Below are 23,514 nucleotides of genomic sequence, written 5' to 3' on the forward strand. Positions count from 1 at the left end.
TTGCCCGCCTGTCATTTCTGCTGTAGACAGGCACGCAGACAGGGCACCCTGGTCACGGCAAGACAGGCCAACCTCTGGGATCTACTGTTTCCGCTGCTGTGTCTCCTGTCGCGGTCGCTCCCCTCCTACACACACACACACACACACACACACACACACACAACCACCACACACAAATACACACCACTGGTCCCCTCTGGAGAGATCAATTTCACAGGATCACACAGCGAGCTCTGGTTCCCAGGCGCTCCTCACGCGCTCAGCAGACGTAGACGGTTCCTTCCCACAACCTGACTCCTGACCCTCCATCATTACCCAGGTCAGAGGACCAGCAACCCCTCGCTGCAGCAGGAGAGGGTGGGTGCGGTGTGTGTGGCTGCTCTCTGCCAAGACTGCAGAGATACTGAAGGGAGGCTCGTCTTGTTCTCTCTTTCCTTTTTTTCTTGAGGCCAAATGTCAAACGTTAAAACATGTTTCAACTGTTCTGGCTGTTAACGAATTAGTGAGTAAAGATGGGTGATTAGAAGTTTGTATGATACTGTGTGTGTGCGTGTGTGTGTGTGTGTGTGTGTGTGTGTGCAAATTTGACAAATGCATGAAACCAATGTTGTTTTTTGCTTCACAATTCTAATATACCTTCAGGCTCAGAGATCCCTCTCCAGCCATATCAAAGGATCAAATTCAATCTGAGTCACTCTTCTTCGAGCACAAACCATGAACTTCTTGCTCTGCTTGTGACTTCAGCTGGTTTTCCTACACACTCTTCATTATGTAAAATGTCAAAACAGGACAAATTGCCCAGTTTTCCAGGGGCACGAGGCCAGCGTGAAAGTGTGACTGGGTCAAACTCAAAGCGAATAATTACCTCGAGCTGAGATGAAAGTAAAATAACTGCCTTTGTTCTCTATGACTTTCTCTCACTCTCCCCTCACAGTGACCACCCACCAGCAGTGGGAGTTTCACTGACTCCAGACATGAGTCACACCCAAACCCCCACGAAACCAGCCGCTCCGCTTCCCGCTTTACCTCCAGATTAAAGTCAGACAGCGTCAGACTTATGACGTCCTGCGAATTATTTACCAGCAGGTACTTCGGTCTCTTTGATTTAACTTGACTGGATGCAACAAATGGGAATCAAATACCAAGTCCTGCCTCCCATCCACCTGTTGAATTTAGATATCAAATGTACCAGACTGAGGATTAGCAGACCATTTAGAAGATCAAAGAATGGCCGATGAAGGGGATGTGATCAAGTCGTCTGAGTTTCCTGCAGCCAAAGCATCACAGACATGATCCGTGCAACATATGTCCATCAACTCTGCTGTCTGGGAATAGCTACAGGTGCCTCAGAGCCCTCACATCCAGGCTCAAGAACAGATTTCTCCTGAAGTTGTGAAGCTGAACTCATTTACGCTAATGCTAATTGCATAGTTTAGATGTACAGTAGACTATTCTTATTCTTCTTTTTATGATTATTCAGTTTCTTTTCTTGTCAGCTGATCCATATAAAAAAATTGACCAACAATGAATTGATCCTATTAACAGTCGGCGTAGCCAACAGCTTGATGTAGCTGATTCCTCTGTGCCATAGACCTCCATTTGTGTTCAGAAGCTACTGAAATCACATAAATGAGACACACTGTTGCACTGTGTGACGTGTTCCCTCATTACAATCAACATGGCGACATAGTTCCCACAATCCATCCTGTTCCCGATGTTACCCAGAGCGCCTAATGTGTATCAATCCGCAGCTGAAAATAGTCCTCCAACAAATGTACCCAGTACACTCTGATGTTTCAGGAAATTACTGTGACTTTGACAAGAAAAGAAATTAAGTTTACAAGTTTTTAAAGATCTACAGGAGTGACCCATGAGGTTGGGGCTGAGAGCCACATTGTTGGTTTTGGTCTTTTTTCAGCTGAGGTATTTGGTACTTGCATGTAATATGTTCGCAATAAGCACAATCCAGAATGATGCCTTGACCTATACATTTATAAATGATGCACCACTATGTGTTTTCTTCTACTTATTATAACAACTTTAGGAAAGATGGCGTTACATTTCAGCACTACAAGTTGCTTTATGAAGCAATTCATGAAATAGATTTTGCTAAAAGATGTCCTTGAGTAAAATAAGGAGCCTGTTAAATAATCATTCGGAGCACAAAAGGAGAAAAAAATACTTTTGTCTTTTGTCATCGAGACAGAGTTGGTTTGGACAGAAGGAGGCCCTCGAACACTTCCCATGGGAAGACAAGACAGAGATGTGTGTCAGTGGGTCAACTTTGACATGTCGTTCACTTCCTCAACACACACACACACACACACACACACACAGTCACACACTGAGAAATATGTTCTGTGTAGAGCCAACGTGAAGGAGAGGACCCCGTTAACAAAACTCACGGTGGAACTGTTGGTGATAGACAAGAGCAACAATGAAACCAAGTGCAAACCCACACCCTCCTGAAGGACAATACTAGGGTGTCTCACACACACACACACACACCCTCCTGAAGGACAATACTAGGGTGTCTCACACACACACACAGCCCTCACCCTGCCTCACAAACCCTCCTGAAGACACACATTCATGAACAATGTCTCTCTCTCCCTCACACCCCCCTCTCTCTCTGAGGGACAATGGTCGGGTGTCACACACGTCTGCAGCAGAATTAGCTGTCGCTTCCTCTCCCTGTCAGGGGAAACAAAGTTAGCCTTCCTCAGTGGTCCACACAGCTCTATTTATAAACAATAACAAGGCTCGCCCTCCGTAGGGCTTCACCAGAAAGCGGCTCACCGTGTTGTTATCAACATCTGTCTGGGGCTAACCTGCAGACGCCGCAGCTCTCGGTGTCTCACCGTGACTCACTGAGGGTCAACCCTTCAAAAACTCTCGTGTTTGGTTTTTAGCAAAGCCAGAGAGATACGCGTGTAACTAAAATATTTAGAGTCCCAAAATATGTTTTGCTTGCTGTTGCTACGCTTGGATGTTTGAGCTTCCCCGTGCAGAATGATGTATGTTTGACGCTGTTTTCACGTTCATCTGCTGAAGTTTGAGCGTGACTTTATGACATCACAGGAAGACAATCCCGGTCCAATACACAACCAGCAGTACCTTTTGAAATGGAAAATATTTGCATATTGAAGACATTTTAACAAGTTTATCGAGCGTTTTTACTCATGTCTTCACACATTTCTGGAAGGGATTAAACTAGTGTTGGGAAACCGATGGTACACTGACATCATCTGTATCTTACACAAGGATTTAATAATCACATTTAAAGACTCAAACCCAAATCAACAGACACACTTTTATTCAACAATGAGCTTCAAAGGCAACATGTGTTGAGGGATTGTTTCCTGGCAGATGCCACTTGATTTATTGCATCACATGATATGTGCTGAGTTTGATGTATTGAAACGGATATAAAACCGAGACATCCCCAAATGAAGGCTTTGTGTTTGAGGACCTTCTAGCTTTGGTGGAGCTTTTCCAAATCAAGGTTAGAAGAATAGAAATTCTTGTTGTAACGAGCTGAGGAGAGTTTGTGTTTTGTGGGCTGAATAAAATAAATTTAGAAGTTGTTTATACTTTGTAAAACATTTGGACAAGGGGTAAACCAAAAACTAAAAGACTAAAACACCTTTATACTTTAATTGTATAGTGCTGTTTATTTCTCATGTATTTCCTTTGTGCTGGAATAACCTCATTCTGACCCAGACAAAAAGCACAATTATTGTAGAATACAGTTCTTTGTATAATCAACCTTATTGAGTACTTTTTGTGTGTGTTTTGTGTCTGTTAATAATATTAGACACCACCAAGATTATTTCAAGCAGTCAACAGTTTCGCTTGACTTTGTTTGGTTGAGCAGTAACTGAGAGTTCCCGAACATGATATCAACCTGATTCATCATCGTCACTCCGTCAACGCTGCAGCCGAGCTGAATTTACACTCAATGAAGTCATGTAGATCCACACGAGCTCTGTGCAGGAAATCAAACCTAAACAAACTTATACAACTAAATACCTGATGACATGTGGGCCATTGTGTAAACGTGTAGAGCAGAAGCAGTTGCACTTAAGGCAGAAAATATTACCAGCATTAGTGCAGCATTTATTGGTGAAATCCGCCTTTAGAACGACTTCAAAGCCTGAGTGTGCATGCAGAACTCAAACCATCTCCTTCTGGTAAGACAGTCTCTTTTCTGTCTGCCATGATGACATGTTATTGCCAAAAAAAATGCACTTGTGGCTTTCTAATAAACTGAAAATCAAAACCCTTTTTGATTGCACAGTGCTAGTCAGCAGAGGACATGGAAACATATCATTTTCTGGCCAAAATATCACAACGATCCAATGTTTCATTTATCAGCTAATGTCTTAATGCGTAGCCTTGAACTGGCACTTAACCGAGTGTATCAATATTCAGTGTTTGGCAGGAGGATGTGGCAGCTAAAGAGAGGGTTCGGAGAGACAGAATTACCTTTGGGTTAAACCTCAGCAGCAAAGTACTGATTGAGCGGGAGGAAAGATTAGTCGTTAGGATACAAGAAAACAAGACAGAGGACAATATGTGAAAACAGGAAATTACACATGAAAAATGACTGAAACGAATACAAGAGCAGAGAGATCAATGGAGGTGAACCGTCACTGCATCCCTGATTATTTTGGCCCCGAGTTTGACTCGGTTCGGTGGCCTGATTTGGAGCGGGAGAAGAGGGGGGGGAGGGGGGGAGGAGGAGGAGGAGGGCAGGGATTTGACGATGCCGTGTAGCGGGCCCTCACCTTCAAAGGGCGGCCCCTGAAAGGCCCTAATCACAACATGTGATGAGACCGGTAGAACAAAGACAGCCGTGCAGAAAATAACAGCGTGGGAACTCTGGGTGAACTTGAAATACAACAAGAGGGCTCACCCCCCGCCTCCTCTCCCCCCTAGTTACACACACACACACGCACACACACACACACACACACACACACACACACACACACACACACACACACAGTCAGAAACTAATGTGGACGCACACCTGTGTTTATTGTGACAAAAGCTTCAGGTTGCATGGACTCGGATGTATGTGAACACAACTCCCACACTCCCACTCCACACACACACACACACACACACACCAATAATGAGTTCGATGACTGTTGTGCATCTGTGTGTCTGTCCTGCTATAAGCGCAGCCTTGTACAACAACAATAAGATGAAAACAGCCCTAAGTGCTTCCTGTCATTCAAACCAAACAGCAGCCTCCTCTCTCTGTGATGACTGGTATACGTCTTTGGTTGCTTTTGGCTCCCGCTGATAAGGATCACCATGTCACTTTGTGTGTGTGTGTGTGTGTGTAGGTTAGTCATGGCTGATCCATAATTCAGTGTTGATCTTTATCAGCACAAGATCAACAGTCCATTACCCCAGGGAATGAATGGCGGCTTTCATTCCCTTTCATTTGATTCATATTGTATTAATATCTGATGAATCATGGTTATGTGTTTCCTGATTGCATGTTCATAGAGCAGTGCATATTTCCCCACCTCAGTCATAGCTGTTGCCTTTGAAGAGATATTTCGCAGGTGGCATTATTTATATTTGAAAAAGTAACGCAGAAAAGCAGACATAGTTTTCCCTTTCAGGCGGTTTAGCAGGTTTGGTGCATTGTCAGTGTGCTGCCGGCACCGACTGGTTTTAATGTGGATTGGAAACAATGTTAACAAAGCGATGTTTGTGGGGCCGAGAAGCTCTTTCCTGTTAATGTTAATGTTGTTTAAGTTATTTTCTGCTTCTGTTTTCCCTCCCTGTTGGAATGTATTTCATGTCAAGGGATATTTCAATATATTTACCGTGAGAAGTAATATGATTGTTTTTAATTAAGACAGTTTGAATGAATATATCCCTCTTATATTATAGATAACAGGTCTGGACAGCATCATCAAGACTTCTGGACGACAGGTCAGTAAAACTGCATGAACTCAAAGAAATAACTTGAAATCTGGGACGAAATACCCTTATGTGCTTCTTGGTGGAGAGTTTGATGAGAAGATGCGCCATAGGAATAAACAGAGCTGTATCCAGATCTCTTTATGTCCTTTGAAGAGCTCATTATAAGCCAAATAAAACATGATTCCTAGTTCAGGTGATTATAAACCCATGAAAACATGATTATATATCGATATGTCCCCCACACTGGTCCTCTAAAGTAGAATGTGCTTTTACCATGTGATGTTAAGTGATTTAGATGATCGAGCCTATGATATTCTCCCTTTCTATATTAAACTGCATCTTCTATTGAAACATGCCGCAGTCCAGTCTGCAGGAGGCCCTTCACTGAAGAGCTGCTGCTCCACATGCAGTAACACGAGCCCTCCGTGTGTACAAACACACACCAGCAGCTCTGTCAAATTATTTGGGGAGTGTGACTGTTATAGGAGCCACCAGTCTTGTGGTGGCGATGATGTGGAAACGCCGGGGGGGGGGGAAAGGACCGAGGACGGCTTTGATTGCATTTTGGTCTTTTGTTGAAAGTGCTTGAAGTCCCCACAGCGTCTTTACCGAGCATGAGGTCTCTCTGTGGGGTAAGATTAGACTTGGTGGCTTCCTCTGGTTGCGGCGGTGCTCCCTGTCTCTCGTCCCGGGCTGAGTTAGTATTGGATTACAGGTTCACACGCTCGCTCGCAGACCGCCCGTCGCCCCGACCAATTGCTCCTTTCATTCCAGCGCCGGAGACGGCCGTCGGCCTCTGATTGGTTATCAGCGCCGGTTCGGGAACTTTCCCACGGCCAGCGCGTGCTGACAGCCGGCCAGCCACTCCTCACCACCACACACGGGGGGAGGGGGGGGGGGGGGGCGTGCATCGGCGGGGGGCAGTCACGGACCGAAAGTCCATTGGACCGCTGTCAAAGTTTCTCCAAAGATCCTCTATTTTAGGAAGATGAATTACTACAACGTATCGTGTCACTTTTTAAGAAAATGGCAAGGCCAAGATTACACGTGGAAGGAGGAAATTACATTATGCTGATGAATATTTTTTTAAATCTGAAAACATGAAAATAATTACACTGTAAGAGAAGTTACGATAGTGTATACAGATACATCGATTTTATGCAAATACAGACGTGGCTTCCATACAGCGGGCAGTATGTGCAGGACCGATCTATCAACAACACATGCTACCATGCATACGTCTTATTTGTGTTCGTTGGACTCTGTTGAAGTTGTTAGAGAGAAAAAAGAAAAAAGAAACAAATAATGACAGACGACAAAGTTGGTCGGTGTAAAACAGCTGTTCACGGAAAGCCATGAGCTCGACTTCAAAGGTCCGTTTCACATGAGAGTTTGCTCATGAAACAATGTTCGGTGGCTCTAAAGAAAGAAACGTCTAACTGCTGTTTCCAAGGTCAAAAACAAACTTAATCTTAGAATTGAAACCACCCTGGGAAAGAGGTGCTCCGAATTAGACATTTTCAGACCATATCTGCTGAATTTGGGAAGTTTTAAGATGTATTCATAACCTAAGAACTTAACTGCAGTTTTCTTTTTGCATTGCAGGCCTTCCACAGCCTCCAGTAACACCCACAGAGTGAGATGTCTTTCTCATGTTTATCCTCTCTGACTTGGCAAAGCGCACTGGGATGCGCTTGGGCCAACTGCGCTGTCACTCAAACCCACGGCCGCTTTGTGATTGGTCGGTTCGTCCCGAGGCCCCTCCCCTGCTGGCCGGCAGCAGCGTTGAAATGACACCGTGGGAAAGCTGAGTGCTTCAAACCGAGACTCTCCGGGCTAACTTGGTTCAGACGCACGTCTGGAAGACACAACAGGAACACTGAAGGACTATTGTGGACGAATCAAGATGAAGAGGAATCACGATTTCAGCTCCTCGGACAGCGAGTTGGATGAGACTGTTGAGGTGGAGAAGGAGAGCGCGGATGAGAATGGGTGAGTTTGGCTTTGAAGTGTGGTTTATTTTATAAAGTGGTTATGATTATTAAAGGGTAGCCCAGATGGTAAACTAGCTTAAATATTTAAGAATTAAGTACAAACAAAAACAAAAAAGCAATGTGATTTTGATTGATCCTCTCTGTTTCGTCTCTTTTAGGAACATGAGCTCTCCTCTCGGGTCCATGTCTCCAATAACATCAACTCAGGTGCAGGCGAGGAAAAGGCGTCGAGGAGTAAGTACATTTATTTTTTTTTAAAGAAAAACCCGTTTGTGCAGTTGGAAACCCTGTGCGCGAAGTCCATACATGTTTTGTCATCTGCACATATTGTGAAAATAACCAATGATTTCTGTTTTGTCTTTCTTCAGATAATCGAGAAACGGCGCCGTGACCGGATCAACAACAGCCTCAGCGAGCTGCGCAGGCTGGTTCCCAGCGCCTTTGAGAAACAGGTAAGCAGCAGACGACACGCCTTTAATATGTCACGAATACATCATACACACACACGCACTTTGATATGAAACCACCGTGTTCATGTATGCTCTGTTTGATTGCTATTTACATCTAATTGGCTCCTTTTTTCCCCGTCTTCCTCGCATTGAAGGGCTCAGCCAAACTGGAGAAAGCAGAGATTTTGCAGATGACTGTTGACCATCTCAAGATGCTTCACGCTGCTGGAGGCAAAGGTACGTCTGGGATTCATTCATTGTGACGCAAAAACACCTCACGTTGAAGAATCACAACCATCTGCGTTAGAGGGCAAACTGGATGTGGAACGCTTTTGTGCTCACTTGGTTCTCATTTCTTTAGAAGAAGAAAAAAAGAACATAAATGAAGAAACTTCAACGACTCTCTGGTTTTGACTGAGTTTTTACACTTTCACACTCTCAAAGCCAGCAACAAAGATCCCTCAGCTCTGGACAAACTCGCTTTGTAGCACTTCAGGGGACTTTTCTTCAACTAATCTTCTGTCTTCTTCTTCTTCTTCTTCTTCTCCCCTCAGGTTATTTTGACGCCCATGCTCTGGCTATGGACTACCGTGGTCTGGGTTTCAGGGAGTGCCTGGCTGAGACGGCCCGTTATCTGAGCATAATCGAAGGCTTGGACAGCGCGGACCCTCTGCGGATCCGCCTGGTCTCCCACCTCAACAACTACGCCAGTCAAAGAGAGGCTCACTCTGGCCTGAGTCACCTGGCGTGGGGCTCTGCCTTTGGATCCCCTCCCGCCCACCTCACGCACCCCCTCCTCCTCCAGCACCAGCAGGGGGCACCGTTGGCAGCTTTAACCCGCACCCCCACCAGCAGCCCCCAAACTCCCCTTTCATCTACATCCTCCTCCTCCTCCTCCTCTTCTTCTTCATCCTCCTCGTCGGTCGCAGAGACTCACGTCCCAGGCAGGCGCAGCGGCAGTGCCACCCCCCACTCAGATCAAGGCCCGATCCGGGTTCCCCCCACCACTGCGGCTCCCGCCAGCGTACCACACCCGGCCCTGGTCTCCTCATCAGCGTCCAAGTTCTCCCCTCCTCTCCTCTCCTCCCTCTCGGCGTTCCCCTTCCCCTTCAGCGCCTTCCCCATCATCTCCCCCGCCATCAGCGCGCCAATCCCCACGTCCAGTGTGGGCAAACCCTACAGACCCTGGGGAATGGAGATAGGAGCATTCTGACTGAGATGAAAACCTCCTCTCACTCAAAGACTCAAGCTGAGCTGGACTTTCGAGGACTAGACTTTTTTCTTTTTTTCTCCCATTTAAGAAAGTGCTATTTTTTTCCATGACATTGACATCCCACAGAGGGGTACACCTAGAGATAGGATTTCTACCTTTATTGCTCATGTGTTGTGTTTTGTACAGAAGAGAGAAACAGTGAGGAAGGGGACCACGTCTAAACAGCAACAAGAGTGATTTATTGTGACTGTTCCTGCCCACCCCTTTAGAAGTTTCACCCACTGTTGTCAGCCTATCAGGAATGGCTTTTCCAGATGGTCAACCAGTCGCCGCCCGTCAAGTTCCTGCCTGAATCTGCCCCCCCCCCCCCCCCCTTTGTTTTCCCTCTGCGCTGAAGCACCCAGTGTTGGTGCCCTGGTTACATACAGAGAGGGGGAGTGTGAAAGGAGGACTTGAAGTAGTGGAGCGTCACCCCCTTTTTACAGCATTTTATGGGGTGGAAGAACCGAAACCAGGTGTTTGTTTGACGAAATACTGGGAACATAATTTAGCTACCAGCTTGGTTGAAATAGTCATGATTTACCCACAACCTCTGAGGTTCATATGGTGCTCCATTGTTGAGGCTCGCGTCCCTAAGTTGTGTTTCCGCTCTACAGTAAATGTAAGGCTTCACATATGTTTCACCAGTGTCTACCAGCTGTTCCACATTTCCTTTTGATTTCTCGTGTAACTGATGCTCGGTTGATTTTAATCACCTTTTATTTGAAAGTTATTTTCTTGTCAAAGTAGCAGCATTATTGATCTGTAATTATCAAGAGGGAGCTCATTTGTATTTGCTGTAAAAAAGGCAAAACAGATCAGTTTCCTTCAGTCCGCCTGATATTGTTGTGTCTCCTGGTAAACCTCACTGTTTGAGTTTGTATATTATGGTTGTACAAAGCACAAGCAAGCACTGACGAATCAGATTTCTCCGCTTGTCAGAGTTGTCGCTGGTGGTAATGACAACTTCCCTGTAATAAAAGAGTTCTGTTAAATCACCTGAGGCCTTATCAGCGTCATGTTATATGCGTGTGTTCATTTTAAGGTTTCTCCAAGTGTGCGTGTGTGATATTTGGGTGTTTGCTTGTTGATGCCTGCAGCGTGTGTGTGTGTGTGTGTGTGTGTGTGTGTGTGTGTGTGTGTGTGTGTGTGTGTGTGTGTGTGCGTGCGTGCATGTGTGTGTGCCGTACGTGGCGACGCCTGCTATCAGATGAGGCTGCTTGTTTCTCTCAGCGGCCCTCTGTGTGTGCACAGGAAACCATTAACAAGGAGGGGATATCCTGGACAATAGCAGCCCGGCTGGCCCCATGCGCTGCGTGGGAACTAGAGGAGGAGGAAAGAAGGAGGGAGGGATGGTTGGAAGAGGTTGAAGAAGGAAAGGAAGGAGGGATGGAGCACAGAGTGGGGATTGGAGGGAAAAGGGGGAAGAAAGAAACCGGGCAGGGGGGATCAAAAGGGAGAGAAGAAGAGAAGGGACTGAAAAGCTGCGAGAGAGGAAGTGTGCACACAGTTTTGTCCCTCTGCCATCGTTTCAGCTCGCACCAGCTGCACCTTCTGTCCTCAGCTCCTGCATGCCGTCACCTCTCTCGCTGCACCAAACGTTTACTCACTCGCCAAAAAAACCCTCGCTCTTTCATCTCTTCCTCCAAAATGTACACTCTGTCTTTCCCCTCTGATCCCTCTCGTCATTCTCCTTCACCTTTTTGTTTCATTCCTGAGGATGATGCAGAGCCAGGTGGTGATGTAAGCTCCACTGCAGCCAAAACCACAAGGTCAATGAGACAACTTGTCTTTTGTCGCCCCCAGCTGGTCATTCATGGTACTTCATCAACTGAGCCCACGGAGCAGGGAGAGGACCGTGGTAAAACTACTGACATTCATTCTTATGTGAAAGTAGCAACACCACAATGTCAATATATATTACAAGTAAAAGTACTGCTTAGAAAATACTTCAATAAATGTGCTTGAAGTACCAAAAGCACGAGTAATGCAGACAATAATATGACACTGGAAGTGTTACATCATTATGCATATTGAATCCTCTTTACAGTCCCCTTTGTTTATAAAGAAGTTGGCAACAAAAACAAAAGCTTTTATTTTTGGGGGCTCCTGATTGGATAATAACTTTAGCTTTATATATCTGTTCTCTGTCAACATTTTGCTCCTTTAAAAATGTTTTGTTCTCTCATCTCAAAACAGATTGCCAATGTTTTCAGTACAGGAATTTAATGGAATGAACTCATCTTTAATGTTCTGCTCCACTGTTTGGTTTAGAGCATATTTCGAGTCACTATATCTGAAGTGAATAATGTTGGACTCAACCTGATTGAGCCATCTCCACCACTCTGTTTGTGTATGTTACGCTAAAAGAATCCACCAGATGTCAGTGTGTCTTTAAATAGTCAGCCTCCTCTGTTCTTCTCCTGACAGGAAGTTGGCAACAACAAAAGTCACTCCAAACATGATGAGCACTTTGTTTGGTCAAGTTTTCAAAGGTAAGGATACTTATCACATGTATCATAGTTATCAGAAATATGTAATTTGGTACAATAAACTCTAAGAAGGGGCGAATCACTTTCCAAATAACTTGCTCTACCAAACGGTTCAGTTATCCTTTTATGGTCAAGGTAGTAAAACTGATAAAGTAATTTAAATGAACTCTTTGTTGTTAATATGTTAGGCCTAGATTCAATGTCATTACATTATATCAATGCTAAAATCAGAAGTATCATTTTTTTTTAATGAACATGTTCAACCAAACAGTTGAAATGTCTTTTGGTGATAAAGTTAGTAACAATAAGATGATCCATTTACAATCTTTTGGTAAAAATCAAAAAAGTTCTGGGCATTTTCTGTTGTTTTCTGATTCTATAGACATTCACGGACCAAATTAACAATAGATTAATCGCAATACACAATGGAAATCCACACGGTAGTTTGTGTCTCAACACAGTGTTCTAATCTGATATGTTGTTCACACGGCACAACCTGAATGCTGCACCGGAAACACGACTTGAACACAGTATCTGAAAGAAGTCACTCTCAAAGCCAGCTTCATTCACTGAACCCCAAATCTTTATTAACCACTGCTTGCTCACAAAGATATACGTGGAGAGGAGGGATACACACAAATGGACAGAGGAGAGAAAGAGAGAGGCAGGTAGGGTCGTCTGTCTGTGATGTTGTTACACTCTGTCATGGCGTTGGTTTTACTTCACCGGGTCAATGTCACATGGCACGAACGTTCTGTTATCTACCTGCCATTTCTGCAAAAAACACACACACACACACACACACACGCTCGCACACATCTATTGGCCTACCGTGCGCGTGTGACCGACATTCCTGTAACACACTCATGTACACCTTTACAGATGGCAATACTTTGTTTTAACCGTTGTTGCAGCTGTACCTGTTATGGCTTAAATATCTTTCTTGTGCCGACCTTTCGGTGGCATTGACTGTGTCTAGGAGTGAAGTGTGATGAGAACAGCAGGAGCTGATGAGATGTCGGGCTCTACTCTAGCCTCTAGGAAATGGAGAAAGCTGCAATTTATTTGTATTTCCTCCAATTTAAGATTCACAGTAACACGTCTGGTGAAGTTGTTTTTTTTTTCCACTCCAGCGTTCTTGAGATGCACTTTAACCTCAGTTGTGTTGTATAGTACAGTAACTTGTGATTGGAAGCTTGTGTCTGAGGAATATAAGCGGCCCGCCATTGGTCAAGGATGTTATGTGAGCTTTCCGGTGCCAGATGGCCAGAATTTAGCGAGCTCCTCCTGAGCTCTGTGCTGTGATTGGCTAAATGCCTGCCCATGTGGAGAGCGTGTGAGTGAGTGCTTCTACAGTATGTACGTATGTGGAGAGATGAAGAGGTCGCAGACGGGGGGGAAGGAGGATGAGGATGGGCTCATTAAATGCTATGGTGTTCTCCTGTGGTACAATCACCATCTACCTCACAGGAGTGGCTGTGCAGCGACAACTTGCGGTCCCCCATAGAAAGCAAACTGTCCCCGTTCCTTTTGGCAACTTTCCCGCCCGTGTCTCTCGCTAAATTGGAACATTGGCAAAGTCTGGATGGAAAATCACTCCAACCAAACACCGATCCAGTTCTGTTTCCAGATCTGCTGGGTCAAATGAGTGCCCCGTTCGCAGGGACGAGGGAACGGAGCCAGGATGCGGGCCTTGTGAGGACGCAAGCGGTCGCTGCACACATCAGCTAGCTGGCAAAGTCACAACAAACACCTAAGCCTGAAATGATTCTCAGGCTGAAATGTACAAAACAAAAGCATGAAATTGACAAATAATTACATCCATATTTTAAGCAGGAGAGAGGAAACTCATATAGAAAAAATGGCACACTGCAATCAATACTTTTGCTGCTTGTATCGTACTGTATATAACAAAAAAAGAAGTATTTACAAAAACCAATACCCACTGTCGCTTGTCAATTCGATTTTTTTTTTTCATTTTAAACGGGGGAAAAACATTCTTTTTTTTTGGGAAGAGTGGGTGGTAGACATTAATTTTTCTTTTTTTGCCTAAATTATTTTTGCTGTTTTTTTTTCCACCCCCACCCCCATTTGAACCTCCCACTGTCTCGGGGTGGCATCTCAGGCTGTGGTAGTTTCATAATAGTATGGGGGGGGGGGGGGAGTATGGCGGAGGGGTGGAGAAGGTGGGGACATGTGGGGAGAGAGGGGTGTTCCTCAGGGTCGGGGGTGGTGGTTGGGGTTGGGGGGGGGGGGGGGGGGGGTTTGGAGGTGGGGGGGAGAACCTGTTGGGGCTTCTCACGCTGTCACTTCTTCTCTCAACTCCTTGTTCCGGCGCACCTCCTGAGCATGCCTCTCCTAGAAGAAACACAGATTGAGCATGTCATGTTTGTCTCTGCTGCCCGGCCTTTGCTGACATTTACTTCCTGCTCACTTCACCATTCCTCTTCTTTGACCTTTGTACAGAAAGCTTACTGAAATCATTCTCCTGTCACTTGTTATCAATCCTCACTCTTTCATCACACTCCTCAGCAGCAGCCCGTTGTACCAGTTGCACTGCCTTAGTTCAGACTTATAGCTGCAACATAAGTGGACATTTACGCGTTATTAAATCAAAACTACTTGCACCACACATATAAGCTGATTCTTGCATCGTTGTTATCGAGTTTATACACCCAGTAAGTGCCTGGAGTGACTATTACGTAGCTAACTGAGCCAACTGACGAAGCTAATGTTAGCCTGCTGACACTTAACTCGTTCATCGTGAAGAGTAAAAGAGGTGGCCAATGGAATAAGGCTGACACTTGCTCAAAATACTGTTTAATAATGACGTAATAGATTTAAATAACATTTCACACATACCATTGTATACCTCGAAGCTTCAGTTACATTAGCCTTATCAGAAATCTCCCATTTGAACTTTATGAATACTAAATGTTATGTTGAAGCTTGTGATGCTACAGTGACTTCCTGTTTACATTGTTGGCTGCTTTTGATTGAACCCCGCTAAATATCGTTTTCTAGCAACCAGTTTCTACATCACTTGAGACATTTTTTTGAGTTTTAATTGTGCAACCTAATTTACTGTAAATCACTAATTTGAAATAAGTAAATAGGAACTATTTATATTAATACAACTTGCTGTGCAGACAATATAATTCAACAGTTAAGTGAATATACAGAAGGTAGAAAATCCAAACAATCAGAATAATTGAGAGACTTTTTTTCTTCTTTCGGATTTATGACCCGAGCATATCGACGTCTCTGCTGCTCACCCTCTCCTGCATGCGCTCCATGATGGCAGCCAGGTAAGCCTGCCGGTTCTCCTCGATGTGCTCCATCTTCACCTGGAGCTTCTCCTCCGCCATGCGGCTGAAGTTGCTGTTCTCCTCCATGGCCTTCAGCAGCACGTCACGCTCGTGGTCCCGCTTCTCAGCCAGAGCCCGGAGCACCTGTGCCTCCTGGGACTGGAAGGAAGAGAGACGGTTCGCAGAGGGAATGAGTCGGAGAGCAAGGGGTCGCTAGGGAGACAGTCGTTTACTGAAAACCACTCGTTGATTTTTCTGAAAATTGAAGCATGACTCAGCGCTGCTGCAACAAATCAGACTTATTAATGCTAACTATAAAAATGTCTGGAGGTGAGAGAATTTCTCTCCTTGACACCTTCATCCTCTCTTGGCATTTACCATGATACAAACAATATCCTGTATGTTTGACCCACAGCATTTGGACATCTGGTGTTTGGGGATGCAGACAATGATTGATTTGTTGGTGGGCTGCTGGATTTGCCAGCTGCTTGTATTGACTGCATTGACATTCAAATCAATGGGATGCATGAATTAGCCAATGTTGGATTCGAGTTTTCAGTGGTCAATGTGACTCACGACGAACCAAACATCCAGCCATCAAATTAGATGTCTAGTAGTCATTACAGCACCACCATACCAGCAGCATTGTGGTAGAACCTCTCCTCTTGTTTTGAGTCAGAAATGGTTTTGTTTGGGCATCACAAAAAGCTTTTTGTGGCTTATTAAAGCAAAGTGATGCGTGGCAGCTGGGTGCAATGGAAATGATTGGAAACGTCCTTACTCTCCTCCGCTCCTCAGCGGCCTCCAGTTTCTTCTGGATGTCCTCCAGGGAAATGTCCCTCTTTGGGGGGGTGGTGACGCAGTGGGCAGCGTCAGACACAGGGGAGCTCGGCTTCAGGATGACCTCAAAGGCCTGGCCCGAGGCTCGCTTGTTAATGGGCTTGATGGCCATGTCTGCATTGACGTGTAAGAAAGACGGACAGAAACAGTCTTTGTTTACTTTTAATTCAAGCACGTTTTTATAAAGAAGATGGAGAAATAAATCTGTCTGATTGCCACGTACCTTCAAAGTCAAAGTCACCCAAGATGTTTTTGGGGGTCTCCGGGTACAGACAAGAGCAGATGAATGAGAGAACTGAGATCTCCTTCATCTTCTCTTTGTAAGCTGCGGAGGAAACAGGAAACATGAAACATGACTGTGTGTATCTAAACTGAGTGCACACATGCACATACACAAAATAGCATTAGCCTACTAACACACAAAAAGATGAAACATCATTAACCCACTTCTACCTCCACAGGAGGTCCTTGATGTAAAAGAGTATTCAAAAGAAAACCTCATCAAAGGATGTCTCGTGCTCGAGCTGCCCTGGGTTTTGGAGGCATTGTTTCCACCGAGCTGCGAGGGGAGCTGGATGGACGTTGTCCTTACTTGGCCTAATTTCCCCAACAGCCAAGATGCTGCCGTCCCCGCAGGATTCCCCACACATCATTAGCTATGCATTATTATTTATTAACAAAGCCAGACCAACACCCCATTGCCGCCCAGCCGTTCTGAGACAAACACCAAAATGCACCATACTTGTTTCTTTTATCTTCTGTGTCTGTGGCTTGTGGATAGAGGCTAATAGTTGGAGGGTTTAGCTGATCAGCACAACACAGCAATATGACTGCCCAACCCTGGTCCATCATGCTGGTTGTATTTGGCAACCTGCTTCTGCTCAATAGGGAGGGGCAAAGTGAAAGAACGGTGAAAAAAATAGAAAGCGAAAGAACACCCAACCTTGTCTCACCTTGATTTTTCTTCTCTTTTTTTATTGGCATCTACTACTTTGTAATGTGAGCCCAGAGTTCAGCAGTCCCTGTAGGGAGAACGGCAAAAATATCTGCAACGCACAGCAGCTTGTGAAATATTCCGCTTTTGCTCATTGCTGCTGTGTTCTGTCAAGGCACACTGTCCCATGGAGGAGATTGGCTATACCGACTGTCATAATATAGCATAATCCATCACCCGCAGTACAGGGCCTGCAGGGCTGAAGGGTGCCATGTTGATTTATGATTTGCAGAGAGCTACAATAGCAAAGCCCAAAATGAGATTCGCTGTGAAAGAGCTGCACCGCGGTGGGGGTATAGGGTGTACAGTATGGTGAATACAAATCCTCTTCCTCGATCATATTCCCTGCTCACTCTCTCCTCCTCTTCTCTCCGTGTCTCACTTTCTGCCCTGCAGACTGGCAGACGCCACGGTAATGTGATCAACTCTCAGATGTAGCTCTCGCTACTCTCTCATGGCCTTGTTAACCCCTTCCCTGAGGAGGAAGTGTGAGCGGGAGCATGGAAGGGGTTGAACAAAGGAGAGGAATGGAGATAAAGGCGTTTTTGTAGAGGAACAGAAAATAGTCATATTTCAGTCGGATGAAATGACCGAGAAGTTGGGGGAAGATGGAGAACATGTTTGGCTGCTTCACCGTCATGCTAACACCTTTCTGATATAAACATGTAAACCAGTAAAGGGGGGCAGCTCCCAGTGGGACTTGCAGCCAACCGCCCCGAGGACAGCCGAATGGAAGCAGCCACTGCAGGCGCTTTAATTTGTAATTAGCGGACCGCACCATCTCTGCTGACGAAAGGGGGAGGGGACAGAGCTTTTGTGGGGTTGTCACAGGCTCATTAAGTGCGGTGTATATGTCAAGACCCCAGTAGCCATTTTCTCCCGCACACACAACCCCACTTGACTGCTCAAGACTCAAGCAGTTAACAATTCCGTGGAGCAGGTCATTTGAGTTAAGTGCTCATGGAGATTCTTGTTCAGTGTTTGCCACGTTCTGGGTGATTTTCTGTGTTCAATGATGTTTTAAATTTAGATCTAGATTTTTGGGCTGACTGTTTTTTCTTGGAAGATAAGCACTCACTGTAAATTGAAAATTCTCTCTATCGCTTGCACATTTTTTTTTTTTAGATCCCTAATCAGAAATATATGAGATTCTCCATTGTGCAAAAATATAAAATTGCCTCTTTATTTCTCCTGTGAGCATAGATATTTTCCTCCTGTAACCGTAGTAATAAGCCCATTCCCAGGAGGTCAGGCACATACAAACGGCAAATGATCCAGAATGAAGTTCCACAGCAGGAAGCGTCCAAAACACCAGCGTCGGTTCAAAGACATCGGCTGGTTTCAACCAGGCAGCTCTGCATCCTCTTAGAGAGCTGCTCCTCCTGCCCCGACCACAGACACACAGCCAGCAAACTGCATCTTCCACTCCATCAGCCTCCCCCGCAAGCATCCCTCTTCCCCGGCACCTTCTGCATCCCCAAGCCTCCGTTTCATCTGTTGCCGATGTATTCTCCCTCTCAATCCAAATTTTCTCTTTTTTTCGTCTACCCATCCCTCCACCCTCTGCATCTCCTGGGAGCTTCGATTCTGCGTGAGCAAAATCCACCACCACACCTCTGTTTGGTACCTTTATTTCTCTCTGCCACACTCTTCCTCTCTGCCTTCTTCCTCTTCTAAACACCCAACCCCCATCATGAAAAATTAAACCGGCAATAGAGTCACTTTGAGCAAAAAGGCACAAAGTGAGAAACATAGGTAAGGCACTGTTGACAAGGCTACGAGCAAACTGTGTATCTCATCGTTTACTGCCTTCCTGGGTCCAGTAACCTGGCAGCAGTATGGGCTCGGCGTCTGTGTTCGGCATATACAGGCCCTTTACAGCTGTGCCACCCAGCAACAATATAGTCACAAAATTATGACGAAATTACCACGGCAAAATTGGCTATTAAATAAAACTATACGACACACAGATGATCAAGGGCAAGTCAAGTAATTTGATAGGAGGGATGGGGTGATGGGCCACACCCTGTGTCCAGATCAGTGCACAGGGCTGCAACTGAGGATATTTTTCTATTGATCAATAATCTTTTGGTTGATATCATTTACAATAATTGCAAAAATACACATCTCAGTTTCCTAAAGCCAGGGGGATGACTTTACATGTCTTGTTTTGTCTGACAATCCGGCCAAAACCCAAAGATATTCAGTTTATTATCACACAAAACCAAGAAAAGTAGAGGCTGTAACAAGTCAAATTCTTTGGAATTTTTGCTTAAAAAATGACTTAAATGACAGACAGATTATCTATAAAAATGTATCAATCGACTAAATGATTAATCAACCAGTTGTTACAGCTCCAGATCAGTGCATTAAAAGTGCAGACCAAAGAGGGAGCGGTGTGCAATGTCCAGAATTTACCGTTTAAAACACCTGAGGATAACATCAAATTTGCCAAACTCGGACGCTAAAATCTCTAAACCGTCTCATCCTGATGTTGATTTTCACAGGTGATGAACAAATCATGAGCGTATGGCGCACCATCACCGCTGGATTGATGTCACCTCTTCCTCGCAGCCTCGTTTGAAAGAGCAGCAGTCCTCTGAACCGGGAATGGGAGTGTGCTGCATGGATCGATGAGACTCGGCGATAAATCAGCATGAATTATGAGTCCGGGAGTCTTTTGAGCTGTTATACACACGGAGCATTAAGACAATAGTGATGCGGATGATAAGATGAGAAATGTAGCATGGGTTTGGAGGTGACGCCCGAGAAGCCTCTGTTTCTGCACACAAAGGAATTGATTTATAGGGGAACCAGCTCAATGACCACACCTAATTGGATATGACAAATGTGCATGATAAGGATCAGGAAAAGAGCTTAAGAGGCCTTAAAGCACACGGAAGTGGTTGTTAGCTCGCGTTTGTTTGTGGGATAGTTGATCGATCTTGTTCGAGGCTTTAGGATGTCTCTATTTTCAGCTCTCAGCTCCAAGGAAGGAAAAAACACACATTCACACATATACAGGCGTATTTATCCTGCCTTTTATAGTCCTACAATTGTCAATGTTTCTTGACAAATGAAGCCTATACGGTGTTTTTGCTAGAATTAAATTCCACATGTGTTTCTGTATCCGACATGAACTCAATGACCTGCTGGGTGCTGACTGGCATGATGACTGCTTCCCCCCCCCCCCCCCCCCCCCAGAGTGTCTGCTCCCTGCCCATCCCCTTCAGCCTGTCCACGGCTCGAATCACGGAGGAAAGAAAAGGAGGAGGAGGAGGAGAGGGGAATAAATATAACAGTCGGGGCTTGATTGCCGGTGTCCCTCAGCGCAGACACCATGCAGGACCCCTTACTGCTGTCTGTCTGCATGGCCCTCCATCCATCAAGTGCTTAGTCAAGCAGAAAACAAACAGACTATCCCCGAGACTGGCCACACGCACTTTTCAGCCTCAACACGCACCCCTTAAAACAAACACACTATCTTTAATGTCAGATATGATTATGGGCTTCTTTTCCATAAAGCCTGCAGGTCACGTCAGTGTTCATAGGCCTCCCAAAGTGATATGTTCAAATAATCTAATTAACACATAAATAAGAAAATATATAAAGCCTGACACATTCGAGGCCTACCACCTGCCATAACATGCAATCTAATTGTATTTCTACCAAATACTGTCACATTACTACGAAAGCCTCTATAATAATACAGCTATCCAACATAATATGGCACATTTACAGTCTATAACCCTCCTAATAGGATTGGGTTCTGAAATTCCTGAGACGACATTCATTTTCATCGCCAGTCGTAAATTCTTCCCTCGACTGCAAAGCGATTCTAGAAAAGGATGCTCTTTTTATCATCTCTCTCTCCCCCCCCCCCCTCTCTCTCTCTCTTATTCATGCCTTTTAGCGGTCACCCACAAAATTGGTTGCGCAGGCTTTCCAGTACAGCTACATACTGTAGGATGGCCCAGTTTCCATAAGGAGATTTGTCACGGTAAAGCATTTCACACCCTGGAGAGAGCGGCTGGCTTGCTTTGAAGGGACCGGAGATGTTGGGTGGGGTCGCTGGCGCTGCATTATGCTGCACGGCTCTGAGTCAGGTGCGGCAGGCAGGCAGGCAGGCATCGACAAAATGCTGCTGTGAGAGGAAATACAAATCGCCTTTCTTCTGTCGATATGGATTCATTCTCTTTCATTCGCTTGCTTTAAAAGCGAATTTAAAAAAAAATATGCGTCACTGATTTGGCAAACTGAATCTCATATTGATCGCCACTCATTTGGATTTAGGATCAAGCAATAACCACACAAAGAAATGACTTCTGAAAACAAAGATTGAAAAACTGAATAATTCTGCTTAAATTTTGCAACTTAATTTGAAAGGAGTGACTTGCAGTGGAGTTTGGCCGCTCCCTCTAATCAACCAACCCTCAGCATCCTTTTGTGCCATGGGTGTCGCCACAGTATCTCAGCATCCTCAAACCTGCGAAGAGACGCTGCTATCTCACAAAAATAAAATAAAAAGTCAATGTGCAAAAACTCACCGATTGCGGTCTTAGCCATTTCTGTACGGTGGTGGTGGTGGTGGTGGTGGTGCCGGGGCCGGTTGAGCAGAGGAAGGTGCGTCGGTTGCTGGGTGCGGTATCTCGGGGTGAGGGGACTGCTGGTAAGGCACTGAGTCAGCAGAGACGGGACTGCCGGTGCGCCTGGTGGTCTGGTATGAGCTGCGTCAGGTCAGCGGGAAATAACAAGAACTAAACCGGAAGTGGGTTAATTAGCCCTTCAGAATAAAGGGCATAGTCATGTACCCATTAGGAACATGGATTGACACAGTTGAATGTCGATAATACTATCATAGACTACTTTGATATTATGGTTGGAGGCAAAGATTAGTGAATTTGACAATTGTCGGAAAATGAATCGGTGACTATTGTCACAGAGCTAATTTGTTTTAAGTCAACAAAAAACTGAAAAACAAAACAATTCCCTGGTCCCGGCTTCACTAATTTACGTTTATTATGTCAGAGCTTAGCCTATATGATAGTAAACTGAATCTCCTTGGATTTGGAAAATGTGTTCAAATAAAAAAGGCTATATGAATATCCTACATCATCATCTCGTGCTGTGGTAAAATATAATGGGTATATGGCTATATTTTTCACGATCGTCTGACATTTTCGAGCCTAGACCAGCCGCTTAATCGAGAAAATAATCGACAGATTCATTGATAATAACATTTATTGTTAGGTTGATTGCAGAGCATGTTGCATAATATCCACAGAAAGGAAACGCATAACTTTTAAAGTTAATGGTAACTATTTGTTTTTGCAACTACCCCTAGAAGGAGAAAGTCAATGCTTTGGTCAGGCTGCGTTATGTTGAGATTCATCCAGAGAGAGATTTAGCATTGGCTAACAGTCAATGACACCCTGACCCACATTAAGATGAGCCATTTTTTAAAAGGTTGTATTGTGAAATGAATGACAGGAAGTCTTAACATATCACAATCTGATGGGTTTTACACTGGGTCACTAATGAGCGTTTATGTGCCTCCTATAGCTATCATGCACCCCTTGACAAGCCTCCCCTTTCTCAAAGGCTTGACAAACCCCATGTCCCCCTATGGAGCGTTCAGGTCCTCAACAGGATGGGTGTTTCCCTCTTTGTTTCTGTGTCGGTGAGCAAGTAGAGCACAGTTCAGCTCTCTGCTCTCTCCATGCTGCGAGGAAGAATGACTCTCCACAAGACAACAATAGAATAAAAAATGTAAATAACAGATTTTCATACAATTTGGATTTTAGGCCTTGTGAACTTAAACATGCATGTCATTCTGGGAGAATCGGGGTGAAGGAGAATTACAGTTTTCATATCTCACATTACATAATACCCGCGGCTTAACGTATTATATAATAATGAATGTCTGCAGTCAAAAGGCCAAATCATACCAGTGATCACCTCTATGTAGCCGCAGAAAATACTGATGGTCAAATCATAACCTGAGAAATAGGTGGGTGGAATCATTAAATCAACAACCACTAGGTGGCAGCACATCTCAGGTTATATGAGCTTGAGGAATGTGTGGGTTGAAGGAAACTATTTTACAAGACACCGCCATAACGTCTTGTACAACGACCTGCTACCTTATGAACCATCCCGACCCCTCAGGTCGTCTGGGACCGGTCTACTTTCTGTTCCCAGAGTCAGAACTAAACATGGAGAAGCAGCGTTCAGTT

General features: G+C 44.9%; 2 protein-coding genes across 2 annotated transcripts; one reads left to right on the forward strand and one right to left on the reverse strand.

Moving 5' to 3' along the window:
- The first annotated feature begins 7,784 nt into the window (after positions 1-7,784).
- Positions 7,785-10,636, forward strand: hey1 (hes-related family bHLH transcription factor with YRPW motif 1). The gene is made up of 5 exons (XM_079288002.1): positions 7,785-7,941; positions 8,102-8,177; positions 8,312-8,395; positions 8,548-8,629; positions 8,947-10,636. Exons 1-5 carry the CDS (start codon positions 7,856-7,858, stop codon positions 9,603-9,605), a joined length of 987 nt encoding a protein of 328 aa, XP_079144128.1. The 5' UTR covers positions 7,785-7,855; the 3' UTR covers positions 9,606-10,636.
- Positions 10,637-12,706: 2,070 nt separating this feature from the next.
- stmn2b (stathmin 2b) lies at positions 12,707-21,984 on the reverse strand. Its single transcript, XM_079288350.1, has 5 exons — positions 21,826-21,984; positions 16,508-16,609; positions 16,226-16,398; positions 15,412-15,603; positions 12,707-14,494 (listed from the first exon to the last, which is right to left on the reverse strand). The coding sequence occupies exons 1-5, from the start codon at positions 21,842-21,844 to the stop codon at positions 14,435-14,437; spliced, it is 546 nt and encodes a 181-aa protein (XP_079144476.1). The 5' UTR covers positions 21,845-21,984; the 3' UTR covers positions 12,707-14,434.
- Between the last annotated feature and the right edge of the window lie 1,530 nt (positions 21,985-23,514).

Source organism: Melanostigma gelatinosum (genome assembly GCF_949748355.1).
Source record: "Melanostigma gelatinosum genome assembly, chromosome: 17".
Taxonomy (NCBI): Eukaryota; Metazoa; Chordata; class Actinopteri; order Perciformes; family Zoarcidae; genus Melanostigma; species Melanostigma gelatinosum.